Source organism: Amblyraja radiata, chromosome 2 (assembly GCF_010909765.2).
Source record: "Amblyraja radiata isolate CabotCenter1 chromosome 2, sAmbRad1.1.pri, whole genome shotgun sequence".
NCBI lineage: Eukaryota > Metazoa > Chordata > Chondrichthyes > Rajiformes > Rajidae > Amblyraja > Amblyraja radiata.
Window position 1 is genome coordinate 142,385,460 of NC_045957.1, and position 13,566 is coordinate 142,399,025.

A 13,566-nucleotide genomic window follows, 5' to 3' on the forward strand; every position below is an offset into this window, starting at 1 on the left:
TGGTAGCTATCAATCTCCGCAGGATAAAGTTTGGCTGGCAGCTGGGAGTAATTGCATGGCTTGTATGATACAGAATTCAGAGCCATGGTTGCTCCTGTTTCATGCCGACAACAGTTTGTTCAGTCTGTTTGCCTTTTACGATACGGTACGATACGAGATAACTTTATTTATCACAGGAGGGATATTGATCTTAGTTCTTAGGGCTAACGGAATTAAGAGGTATGTGGAAAAAGCAGGAACGGGGTACTGATTTTGGATGATCAATCATGATCATATAGAATGGCGGTGCTGGCTTGAAGTGATGATCACAATTTCTCAATAAACCTCGTTTTATTTGTTTGCATTCTTTTTATCACCTTGAATCAGTCATTGGACCTGGACTTGTCTGCTATTTGTAAAATTCTGCAGACCATCAAATTCCCCTTGAAAAAAAAATAGTTTTTCAGCAGAAATTCAATTTAGGTTTTTTGCCCATTGTATGGGGTTCTACCAAGTTACTATGAAAGGGGGGTAGGAGATGGCAACCTTCACGTGGTTCGCCCTGTTTCGACGAATGCAATCAACCTGGCGTGCACAATCAAGTAAGATCAAACAGAACAAGTTGTCCTACAACTTCAGGCTGTGCACGCCATACGCAAGAAGAAGAAGAAGAATATGAACGGGGCAAGATTGCGAAGGACTATTCGAATCTCATTTGTCATACTTGTCACACTTTTGTTCATTCTCAAAGATGATTTAGATACCAAACATCCAAATAACATAGAGTCATAGAGTGAATCAGTGTGGAAACAGGCCCTTCGGTCCAACTTGCCCACACCGGCCAACATGTCCCAGCTACACTAGTCCCACCTACCAGCATTTGGCCCATATCGCTCCAAACCTGTCCTATTCATGTACCTGTCTAACTGCTTCTTAAATGTGGTGATCATCCCTGTATCAACTACCTCCTCTGGCAGCTTGATCCATACACCCACCACCATTTGTGTGAAAAAGCTACCCCTCAGAATCCTATTAAATCTTTTCCCCTTCACCTTAAACCTGTGTCCTCTGTTCCTCAATTCTCCTGCTCTGGGCAAGAGACTCTGTGTATCTCTGTGCATCTTGAGGCCATTGTTTATGTGTTGCCCCAGGCAGTATGTGGAAATGGGCTATGCAACAATACATGCATCAATACATGAGGAGATTAAAACACACCTCAAATACACATATTTGCATTCACTGGCAGCAAAAAACGAATAATGATCAGCAGCAGAAAATCTCAGAGATACTGAAGCTAATTCCCCAAATGACTAAATGAAACTTCATGTTTAAGAAGGAACTGCATCACGTTTTTTTTAAGGCTAGAAAAGATTAAATTCACATTGAGGGGGTCTGTGAAAAAGATTTATTTGAAATGGGAACCCTATTTATCATACTTTGAGGGTCTAAAGGAACTACCATATTATCTAAATGGTGGCCGACTAGGAAAAGGGGAGATGCAGCGAGACCTGGGTGTCATGGTACACCAGTCATTGAAAGTGGGCATGCAGGTGCAGCAGGCAGTGAAGAAAGCGAATGGTATGTTAGCTTTCATAGCAAAAGGATTTGAGTATAGGAGCAGGGAGGTTATACTGCAGTTGTAAAGGGTCTTGGTGAGACCACACCTGGAGTATTGCGTACAGTTTTGGTCTCCAAATCTGAGGAAGGACATTATTGCCATAGAGGGAGTGCAGAGATGGTTCACCAGACTGATTCCTGGGATGTCAGGACTGCCTTATGAAGAAAGACTGGATAGACTTGGTTTATACTCTCTAGAATTTAGGAGATTGAGAGGGGATCTTATAGAAACTTACAAAATTCTTAAGGGGTTGGACAGGCTAGATGCTCCCAATGTTGGGGAAGTCCAGGACAAGGGGTCACAGCTTAAGGATAAGGGGGAAATCTTTTAAAACCGAGATGAGAAGAACTTTTTTCACACAGAGAGTGGTGAATCTCTGGAACTCCCTGCCACAGAGGGTAGTCGAGGCCAGTTCATTGGCTATATTTAAGAGGGAGTTAGATGTGGCCCTTGTGGCTAAGGGGATCAGAGGGTATGGAGAGAAGGCAGGTACGGGATACTGAGTTGGATGATCAGCCATGATCATATTGAATGGCGGTGCAGGCTCGAAGGGCCGAATGGCCTACTCCTGCACCTAATTTCTATGTTTCTACCTATTGACTGAGGGCACTTGACAGTAAGTGGGGAGTCGCCTTTATTCTGTTTTGTTACTTTATTATTGTTAAAATGTGCATTTGATTTAGTGATATATTTGAATTGTGAAAACATTAGCTGCCAAGGGGTGTTTAGGGAGGGTGGGTTAGGGTAATTTTGCTATTATTTATAAAAAACAAAATGGAGGGAAATGTAATGCCATACGTCAGATGTACTGGAAACATTTCTTTCCTCCAATAAAAATAAATTAAATTTAAAAAAAAGTTTTTAAAAAAGTAACGGCAGATGTTAGAAAATCGAAGTACACAAAAAGCTGGAGTAACTCAGCGGGTGAGGCAGCATCTACGGAGCGAAGGAAATAGGCAAAGTTTCGGCTACAGACCCTTCTTCATTTAATTGGATTCTCTTGATTTAATTGGATATCAGATAATTTGGGCTGCACAGTGGTGCAGTGTTAAAGCTGCCTTACAGCGCAGGCATGGAAATTGCTATCAAAATATGGGGGGGACCGGGGGACAGGGGGGGACACAATTTATTGGCGGCCGCGCGCGCATGCCAACACTCACGCACACACGCGAGGCTAAGGAGGCTTCAGCAGTGGGCCCTGTGAAAGGTAATTACATCTCAATCCAGCACTAAATGCAGCTAAACTCTGCCTCTCTTGCCAGGTTAACCTACAGCCCTGCCTGGACGGGCGGGATACCAGCCTGGAGTCGTGGAGCTAGCGCAGCTTCTTCGCGCTGGCTGTAAACTTCGGCTGTCGTTCCCGTAAGTCCAGGCAGGGCTGTAGGTTAACCTGGCGGGACAGGCAGAGTTGAGCAGGGTTTAGCGCTGCTTCTCTGCGCTGGCTGTGGGCCTGGGGGCACCGGTCCAGCCTGACTCCCAACGCCTCTGGCCACCCCCGGGCGTGGGGGGGGGGGGAGGGTGAGGGGCACTCGGGTGGAGACGGGGATGGTCCAGTGGCGGTTCGGCAGTGATTGCAGCGCCAGAGAGCCGGGATCGATCCTGGCTGCGGATGAGGTGCAGGTCTGTGTCCAGGGCTGCCGAGAGTGTTTTGGCACGTCTCCCTCCTCCAATCACCGATTTAGATGATGGGATTAAAAGTAACACTGGCAAATTTGCAGATGACACAAAGCTGGGTGGCAGTGTGAACTGCGAAGAGGATGCTAGGAGGTTGCAGGGTGACATGGACAGGTTGAGTGAGTGGGCAGATGCATGGCAGATGCAGTATAATGTAAATAAATGTGAGGATAACCACTTTGGCGGCAAGAACAAGAAGGCAGATTATTATCTCAATGGTGTCAAATTAGGAAAAAGGGAAGTGCAACGAGACCTGGGTGTCCTTGTACACCAGTCAATGAAAGTAAACATGCAGATACAGCAGGCAGTGAAGAAAGCTAATGGCATATCAGCCTTCATAATGAGAGGATTTGTGTAAAGAGGTCCTTTTGCAGGGCCCTGGTGAGACCACATCTGGAGTATTGTGTGCAATTTTGGTTTCCTAATTTGAGGAAGGACTTCCTTGCTATTGAGGGGGTGCAGTGTAGGTTCATGAGATTAATCCCCGGGATGGCGGGACTGTTATTTGGGGAAAGATTGGAAAGACTGGACTTGTGTTCACTGGAATTTAGAAGGATGAGAGAGGATCTTGTAGAAACGTACACAATTGTATAAGGTCTGATGCAGGAAAAATGTTCCCAATGTTGGGGGAGTCCAAAACCAGGGGGCCACAGTCTAAGAATAAAGGGGAGGCCATTTAAGACTGAGGTGAGAGAAAACTTTTCACCCAGAGAGTTGTAAATTTATGGAATTCCCTGCCACAGAGGCCAATTCACTGGATGAATTTAAAAGAGAGTTAGATAAAGCTCTAGGGACTAGCCGGATCAAGGGATATGGGGAGATGACAGGCACGAGTTACTGATTGTGGATGATCAGCCATGATCACAATGAATGGCGGTGCTGGCTCGAAGGGCCAAATGGCCTCCTCCTGCACCTATTGTCTATGTTTTCTATTAGTACAGCCTGATACCCCAGTGGAACTTCAATGCTCTTTTTAAAATTAATTTGAAAGACTGCTTCTTCCTCACTGACGCGTGAAAAAATCAGTCTAGCTTTAGCGATTTGGAGTGGGATTCAAATCCGTGACCAAATATAGAAGTAATCCATTGTGGCGTCTTTTTTGTTGCATTCTAGCAAATGCCTCTCAAAATCATCATTTCTGATCCACCATCACATTCCCCCAGCACATAAAATCCTCAGGATTATTTTCTGTTAGCAACATAACGATTTGTTTGTTTATACTGTATTTTGAAGATCGCCATTTGAAATCAAAGACTTGCTTAAGTATTACTTTCACCGTCACACATGAGCGGCCATATTTAACAAGCCTAAGTCCACTTTATTCGAGCCAGACCAGGACTTCTTGCTGTCTAATCCCCGATCCTTAAGCCACCAACAATGAAGGCCGTTGTATCCAGCGGTGAGCCTCTACTTACACATGTGTCCTGCTGAATGCGCTGAAGGATCCTCTTGGCGGGAACCAGGAAGTCGATTAGGCAACGGAGTCCGTCCCCTTGATACGACTTCTCCACCACGTGGAACAGCTGCCACAGGACAGTGGCTGCAGTGACTTCGAATGGCGGGTAAAGAGCTGAAAGTGTGTTCTGTATGTAGGTGTCAAAGGATTCCGAATCCTACAGGAGGAACAAACAAAAGCACATGTGAACCTCTCTTCTCGTTCCATTACCGCTTTTAAACAGGGATTTGAAAGTTCATAAGTTAATAAGGTGCGGCACGGTAGATTTGCTGCTTTACAACGCCAGAGACCCGTATTCAATCCCGTCTACGGGTGCTTGTCTGTATCCAGCGACTTGCGTGGGTTCCCTCCGGGATCTCCCCTTTCCTCCCACACACCAAAAGACGACAGTTTTGTAGGTTAATTGGCTTGATATAATTGTAAATTGTCCCTAGTGTGTAGGATGGTGCTAATGTACGGGACGATCGCTGGTCGGCACGGACTCGGTGGGACGAAGGGCCTGTTTCCGTGCTGTATCTCTAAACTAAACTAAAAAACTAAAAGTTCATAAGTCACAAGAACAGAATTAGGCCATTCGGCCCATCGAGTCTACTCCGTCATCCAATCATGGCTGATCTATCTTTCCCTCTCAACCCCATTCTCCCCATAACCTCTGACACCCTTAGTAATCAGGAATCTATCAATCTCTGCCTCAAAAATATCCACTGACTTGGTCTCTACAATATTCTGTGGCAAAGTGAAACCACCTGCACCGTGTCTTAATTTGCGGGAAATAGAATGGAGGACTTCACAAACTCACCGAAGCATTTTGCAGCCACTCAGAAATGTCGGATGCATTGACACTGTTGTGATGTGAAGTCAAGCAGCTAATTTGATCACATGCAGCTTCCAAATATGAGGAACAACTTTGTAATTAAAAAAATACAAAGTGTTGGTGTAACTCAGTTGCTCAGGTAGCATCTCGAGAGGACATGTTCTCCAGAGATGCTGCCTGGCCTGTTGAATTACTCCAGCACTTTGTGTTTTTATTTATAAACCCGCATCAGCAGTAACTTGTATCCCAACATTTTCATTAGTATTTAACTGGGGCTACAGGAAAAATGTTCCCAATGTTGGGCGAGTCCAGATCAGGGGCCACAGTCTTAGAATAAAGGGGAGGTCATTTAAGACTGAGGTGAGAACAAACTTTTTCATCCAGAGAGGGCAGTGGAGGCCAAGTCACTGGATGGATTTAAGAGAGAGTTAGATAGAGCTCTAAGGGCTAGTGGAATCAAGAGATATGGGGATAAGGCAGGCACGAGTTATTGATAGGGGACGATCAGCCATGATCACAATGAATGGCGGTGCAGGCTCGAAGGGACTAATGGCCTCCTCCTGCACCTATTTTCTATGTTTCTATGTTTCTATGTAACAGTTGAGGCAAGGACTATTGCAACATTTAAGAAATAATCAGACAGCTACATGGAGAGGATTTAGAGGGATATGGGCCAAACGCAGGCAGGTGGGATTAGTGTAGATGGGACATATTGGTCGGTGTTGGCAAGAAGGGCCGAAAGGCTTGTTTCCACACTGTATCACTATGACTTTAACAGGATGAAATCAGTGCTCATTAAGATAGAATGATAAAAATGGGCGGTTTCACCTCCCATTTGGGAATGTTAACACTTCCTCACAGTAAGTGAAAATCCAAAAGAAAAGCAAATGCTGGAAATCTAAAACTAAAAAGAGCCAATGTTTCATGCCAGAGATCTTTCAACAGAACAGTAACTGACAATGTTGCTTCACAAATGATCTTCAATCTGAAATGTTCCCTTCCCACAGATACAGCCTGAGCTGCTGAATATTTCCAGCATTTTCCTTGATTCGTTTGGACTTCCCCAAGTACTAATGGCGGAGTAGAGTTGAAAAGATCTGGACTACTGGAGACACAAGGAACCGCAGATACTGTAATCTAGTGAAAAACACAAAGTACTGGAGGAACCGAAGAAGCATCCCAACCTGAAACACTGCCTGTCAATTCCCTCCACAGATCTCTGAACTACTAGCAGTCATTGGATACATTTTAAGAGGCTTTGAATAAGCACATGGATAGAAACATAGAAACATAGAAATTAGGTGCAGGAGTAGGCCATTCGGCCCTTCGAGCCTGCACCGCCATTCAATATGATCATGGCTGATCATCCAACTCAGTATCCTGTACCTGTCTTCTCTCCATTCCCCCTGATCCCTTTAGCCACAAGGGCCACATCTAACTCCCTCTTAAATATAGCCAATGAACTGGCCTCAACTACCTTCTGTGGCAGAGAATTCCACAGATTCACCACTCTCTGTGTGAAAAATGTTTTTCTCATCTCGGTCCGGAAGTGGCGGCGCTGTGATACAGCTGCGGCTCGCCTGCAGTCTGTCTGTTTTTACTTTTTATGTTGGTTTTTTTTGTCTAGTTTAGTAATTTTTTTGGTTATTAGGTGGTGTTATGTGTGTGGGGGGAGGGTGAAACGGAGCTTTCTGTCTCTCCCTTCGGGGGAATGCGACTTTTTGTCGTATCCCCCTTCTCTTCCCCCATCTGCGCTGAGGCCTAATGGCGGAGCTGGCGGCCTCCAACCTGCGACCGACCTCGAGGGTCCGGAGGTAGAGCCAGCCAGGACTCACCAACGCGAGGCTGGCCGTCTTCGAGCTGTGGCGACGTCCGGGCAGCGGCACGACTCGGCGCTCCGGTGAGGGCGGACGGCGCGGGGCTGAGACACTCCTGTGCGGCCGGCACGGCTACCGGCTGGAAGGCGCTCCCGTGTGAGCAGCCCGGTGCGGGGCTGAGACGCTGCCGTGTGGGCGGACCGGCTCCCGGCTGGAAGGTGCTTCCGTGGGGGCAGCCCGGTGCGGGGCTGAGACGCTGCCTTGTGGGCGGCCCGGTGCGGAGCGGAGACGGTGCTACGGCGGCTGAGGCGGCGTTCTGGCGGCGGCAACCTGGATCCGGGGCTCGGCCGCGGGCCAATGGAGGACAATGTCGGGAGCTCGCAGGTCACAGGCTGGTGCCTGTTTTCCGGAGCACCCGTTGCAACAGCTGCGGGCAGCTTCGACCACCCCCCGGGCCGCGGAGCTTGAACCGCGGGACTGACTTACCATCGCCCGGTGGGGTATCGCCTCGGCGCAGAGGGAGAAGAGGAGGGAAGAGACAGTAACTCTAAGACTTTTGCCTCCATCACAGTGAGGAGGTGTTTGGTGAACTCACTGTGGTGGATGTTAATTTGTGTTTATTGTGTTTTGTTATTATTACATGTATGGCTGCAGGCAACAGCATTTCGTTCAGACCGAAAGGTCTGAATGACAAATAAAGGATTCAATTCAATTCAATTCGATTCAAAAGATTTCCCCCTTATCCTTAAACTGTGACCCCTTGTTCTGGACTTCCCCAACATCGGGAACAATCTTCCTGCATCTAGCCTGTCCAACCCCTTAAGAATTTTGTAAGTTTCTATAAGATCCCCCCTCAATCTTCTAAATTCTAGCGAGTACAAGCCAAGTCTATCCAGTCTTTCTTCATATGAAAGTCCTGACATCCCAGGAATCAGTCTGGTGAACCTTCTCTGTACTCCCTCTATGGCAAGAATGTCTTTCCTCAGATTAGGAGACCAAAACTGTCCGCAATACTCCAGGTGTGGTCTCACCAAGACCCTGTACAACTGCTATGTTATGTTCTATGTTATTCTATTTTCTTTCCTCACAAAGTAACGTAGAGATCTTTAAAAGTATGAAGATGTCCCAAAGATAAAATATGAAGACACACAAGTTCATAAGTTCATAAGTGATAGGAAGTGATTAGGCCATTCGGCCCATAGAGTCTACTCCGCCATTCAATCATGTCCGATCTATCTCGCCCTCTTAACCCCATTCTCCCGCCTTCTCCCCCTAACCCCTGATACCCGAACATTGTGGAAGAAATACAATTTGAAGCACGCAACAAAAGCTATTCACTGTTCCTCAAAACACTTGACAATAATAAACCAAACTACGGGATTGGACTTTTGCTAATGAATGATAAAGAAGATAAAGTATGCAAGTACAGATAAAACGATAAAGTATTGGAGGACATTGGCAAGCAAACTGGGGAATATTGTTTTACCTACTGTAACTTCCAGTCACCAGGATCCGTTGAAGTTAATAGTATAGTGAGAGGAAGCTGGGAAGTAACGAATTGAAAAAGGAATAATAGCTTCCCCTGATGAATTAGGGTGTGCTGAAGGGAGAAGCCTTTTGAAACACAGGGCAGTTGCGCCAAAGGGCATATTTCACTTCAGTGGTATTTTTCTATACACTTTTCTATACACTTTCCGTACAGATCCACAAGCAACAAAGATACACAGTTTTAAGCAATGTTTTTAGTCATAAGGTTCATGATTTTGCAACAAAAGGAAACAATTTATTTTCCAGCATTTCCCAGTGGGCATGGAAAATGAGTGTCGTTGAACCTTCGACTCCAAGACCCTTGGCAAGGCATGAGAGAGCCGGTGACAAAGCATTGCTATTCAGTGGCATGAAAATATTCATGCAGCCTGGCATTGTCCCGATAAAATCTGGTGGGAAAGGCTCGCCATTGGCAGCAGGAAAAGAAGCAATTGAATTCAAATTGTGGAGGTTGCCCTTTAGTTCATTTGTTTCTTCCAAGAGCAATTAAAGATTCCTTTCTCGAGGAAGGAGCTGCAAATGCTAGTTTAAACCGAAGATAGACACAAAATGCTGGAGTAACTCAGCAGGACAGGCAGCATCTCTGGAGAGAACATAGAAACATAGAAAATAGGTGCAGGAGTAGGCCATTCGGCCCTTAGAGCCTGCACCGCCATTCAATATGATCATGGCTGATCATTCAACTCAGTATCCTGCCTTCTCTCCATACCCCCTGATCCCTTTAGCCACAAGGGCCACATCTAACTCCCTCTTAAATCTAGCCAATGAACTGGCCTCAACTACCTTCTGTGGCAGAGAATTTCACAGATTCACCACTCTCTGTGTAAAAAATGATTTTCTCATCTTGATCCTAAAAGACTTCCCTCTTATCCTTAAACTGTGACCCCTTGTTCTGGACTTCCCCAACATCGGGAATAATCAGAAGGAATGGGTGACCTTCAGACGAAGAGTCCTAAAGGTTCTGAAGCATACCCATTCCTTCTCTCCAGAGATGCTGCCTGGCCCGCTGAGTTATTCCAGCATGTTCTGTCTATCTAAAGATTCCTTTGTGTCAACAATAAATGTCTGCAGGGTAAATTCTACTGCGTGATTGTTTAATATTTTCCGATCCCACATTGTACATCCCATAACATTCAATTCCATTCATTGATTAGATGTTTAATCTTGAGCTGGTAGAAACAATGTACCAATACGTACAATTCACTATTCTGACATGGTGCAGTGTAATGGAAAGGCTCACTGCTTCTTTTTTTTATATGTCAAAATAGACTTTATTCAGGTAATAAATATATATAATACATGAACCGTGCAAAAAATTCATCAGCCATTTTCGGAGGCTATACAAACTTTCAATACTGTTTACACACATTGCTCAAATTTCACAAATTTATCCTCCACCCCTGCCACTCATGTGGCCCACTGGCGTGGAATCCCTTCCCTTATTTTGAGAGGCATCTCCATCACACCCTGCCCCCCATGTCCAGCAGCGGAAGGACCTTAGACTGTGGTCCTCCCCCACCGAGCCTTGGCATTGGCTGCACCGAGCTTCAGTGCGTCCCCCACCACGTACTCCTGCAGTCTGCAGCGGGCCAGTCGGCAACATTCCCCGACGGACATCTGGGCGGTCAACAAAGCTCGGGCAGACCAAAGAGCGTCTTTCACCGAGTTGATGACCTTCCAGCAGCACTCGATGTCAGCCTCTGAATGTGTCCCTGGGAACAGTCCGTAAATTACAGAGTCCTCTGTGATGGAGCTGTTCTGAATAAATCGTTTCAAGGACCTTTGCAGCCTCGCTTTGCAAATCCACACTCTGCAAAGAGGTGGGCGACCGTCACCTCTTCATAGCAGTCGTCCCGAGGGCAGCGTGCGCTGGTAGTGAGGTTCCAACGGTGCAGTAAGGATCTGACTGAGACGGCTCCCCTCATCGCCAGCCAAGCCAGGTCTTGGTGCTTGTTGGTGAGTTCTGGCGATGAGGCATTTCGCCAGGCAAGCTGGGCAGTCTGCTCTGGGAACCACGCCACCGGATCCATCGAGTCCTTTCCCTGCAGTGCCTGCAGGACGTTCCGTGTTGACCACTGCCCAATGGACCTGCGGTCAAAGGTGTTGGTCCGGAAGAACCTTTCCATGAACGACAGATGGTGCGGCAATGTCAACTGACTGACACATTGCGTGACATCTGCGCCAGGCCCATCCTTCGCAACACCAGGGAACTCAGGTAGAACCTCACCAGGTAGTAACACTTGGTGCCCACGTGCCTTGGCTCTACGCTCCACCTGATGCAGCCACACACGAAGGTGGCCATCAAGGTGAGGGTGACGTTGGGCATGCTGTTACCCCATTGTCTGCCGACTTGTGCATTGTGGCCCGTCGCACCCGGTCCATCCTCGACCCCCAGATGAACTGGAAGACGGCCCAGGTAATCCCTGTGGTGTAGGAGGGAGGGACAGGCCACACTTGTGCCAAGTACAGTAGCCCCGAGAGTACCTCACACCTGATGACCATTTTTTCCATGAGGGAATGCTTTCTATTACACTTTGCACCCGAACTAGAAGGTGATAGATTCAAGCGCTATATGTCCGCAGATGAAGTCATGGCCGCAATTGGAGAGAAGGAATAGGCGACGTTTCTGGCTGAGACTCTTCTTCAGACTGATGTCGGGTGGCGGGAGAAAGGAAGAGGCGGAGACAGTAGGCTTGTGGGAGAGCTGGGAAGGGGGAGGGGAAGGAGGGAGAAAGCAAGGATTCACTTTGCAAACCCCTTCCTTCCTCTTGGACTCCCCCTTATGGCCATATACCTTCTTTAGACCTTTTCATTTTAAGCTGCTGGCAGGACATCAACCTTTTCCACTCCCCTTACTCACTCTAACCGCCCCCCCCCTGAACGTACAGCCCTCCGCTCACTCTGCAACAACCCCGACTGGCTAATCAAACCTGCCAACAAGGGAGGTGCCGTGGTAGTCTGGCGCGCTGATCTCTACTGGTCTGAGGCCAGGCACCAGCTCTCAGACACCTCCTCCTAGTTATCCTTGGACCATGACCCCACAGACAAGCTCCAGGCCTTAATATCACACACCATTACTGGTTTCATCGCTTCCGGCTCCCTGCCCTCCCAAATCTCCAACCTCATTGTTCCCCAGCCCCGCACGTCCCGATTTTATCTTTTCCCCAAAATCCACAAACCTGACTGTCCTGGCAGACCCATTGTTTCTGCTTGTTCTTGTCCCACCAAACTTATTTCCACATACTTCGACTCCATCCTATCCCCCCTGGTCCAATCCCTCCCCATCTAAGCCCAAGACACCTCACACGCTCTTCGTTTCCTCCATGACTTCCGTTTACCAGGCCCCCATTCCCTCATCCCCAATGGATGTCCAGTCACTCTTCACCTCCATCCCCCACCAGGAAGGTCTTAAAGCCCTCTGTTTCTTCCTCGACCGCAGAACCAACCAATTCCCGTCTACTAATACTCTCCTCCGCCTAGCAGAGCTGGTCCTTACCCTCAACAACTTTTCGTTTGCTTCCTCCTATTTCCTCCAAATACAAGGCGTAGCCATGGACATGCGCATGGGCCCCAGCTATGCCTGCCTCTTTGTAGGGTACGTCAAACAATCCTTGTTCGAGGCATACCGTGGCCCTATTCCCAAACTCTACCTCCGCTACATTGACAACTGCCCATGCAGAACTCACTGACTTCATCCATTTCACCACTAATTCCCATCCAACACTCACATTCACCTGGACCATTTCCGACATCTCCCTACCGTTTCCAGACCTCACTATCTCCATTGCAGGTAACAGACTACTGACCGACATCTACTACAAACCCACTGACTCCCATGGCTATCTAGACTACACTTCTTCGCACCCTGCTTCCTATAAGGACTCTATCCCCTCCTCCCAATTCCTCCATCTACACCGCATCTGCGCCCAGGATGAGGTGTTCCAGACCAGGGCATCGGAGATGTCCTCATTCTTTAGGGAATGGGGGTTCCCCTCTGTTATTACAGATGAGGCTCTCACCAGGGTCTCCTCTATATCCCGCAGCTCCGCTCTCACTCCCCCTCCCCCTAACAAGGACAAAGTCCCCCTTGTCCTCACCTTCCACCCCATCAGCCGTTGCATACAACATATAATCATCTGGCATTTTCGCCACCTCCAACGGGATCGCACGACTAGCCACATCTTCCCATCTCCTGCTTTCTGCAGAGACCGTTCCCTCTGTAACTCCCTGGTCAATTCGTCCCTTCCCACCCAAACCATCCCCTCCACTGGTGCTTTCCCTTGCAACTGCAGGAAATGCTACACTTGTCACTTCACCTCCCCTCTTGACTCCATTCAAGGATCCAAATAGTCTTTCCAGGTGAGGAAGAGGTTCACCTGCACCTCCTCCAACCTCATCTATTGCATCCACTCAAAGGTTCAAAGGTTCAAAGGTTATTTTATTGGTCACATACACCTAGGTGTAGTGAAATGCTTGTTGCCAATGCAGCACATAAAGAAAGAATACAAACATAACAGTAATAAAGACATTTAAACATAAAAACTTCCCCCCACAATGGTTCCCATTATGGGGGAAGGCACAAAGTCCAGTCCCCATCCCCAGTTCACCCATAGTCGGGCCTATTGAGGCCTCCACAGTTACCTCCACGGAGGCTCGATGT

General features: G+C 47.5%; 1 protein-coding gene across 4 annotated transcripts in view; it reads right to left on the reverse strand.

The window, feature by feature from the left end:
• Nucleotides 1-13,566, reverse strand: part of plekhg4b (pleckstrin homology and RhoGEF domain containing G4B) — a 250,110-nt gene that overhangs the window by 144,516 nt on the left and 92,028 nt on the right. For all 4 annotated transcript variants that reach the window (XM_033016504.1, XM_033016498.1, XM_033016509.1 and 1 more), the window contains exon 2: nt 4,687-4,884. In XM_033016504.1, the coding sequence (XP_032872395.1) occupies nt 4,687-4,884 (198 nt within the window). The remainder of the gene's footprint in view (nt 1-4,686; nt 4,885-13,566) is intronic.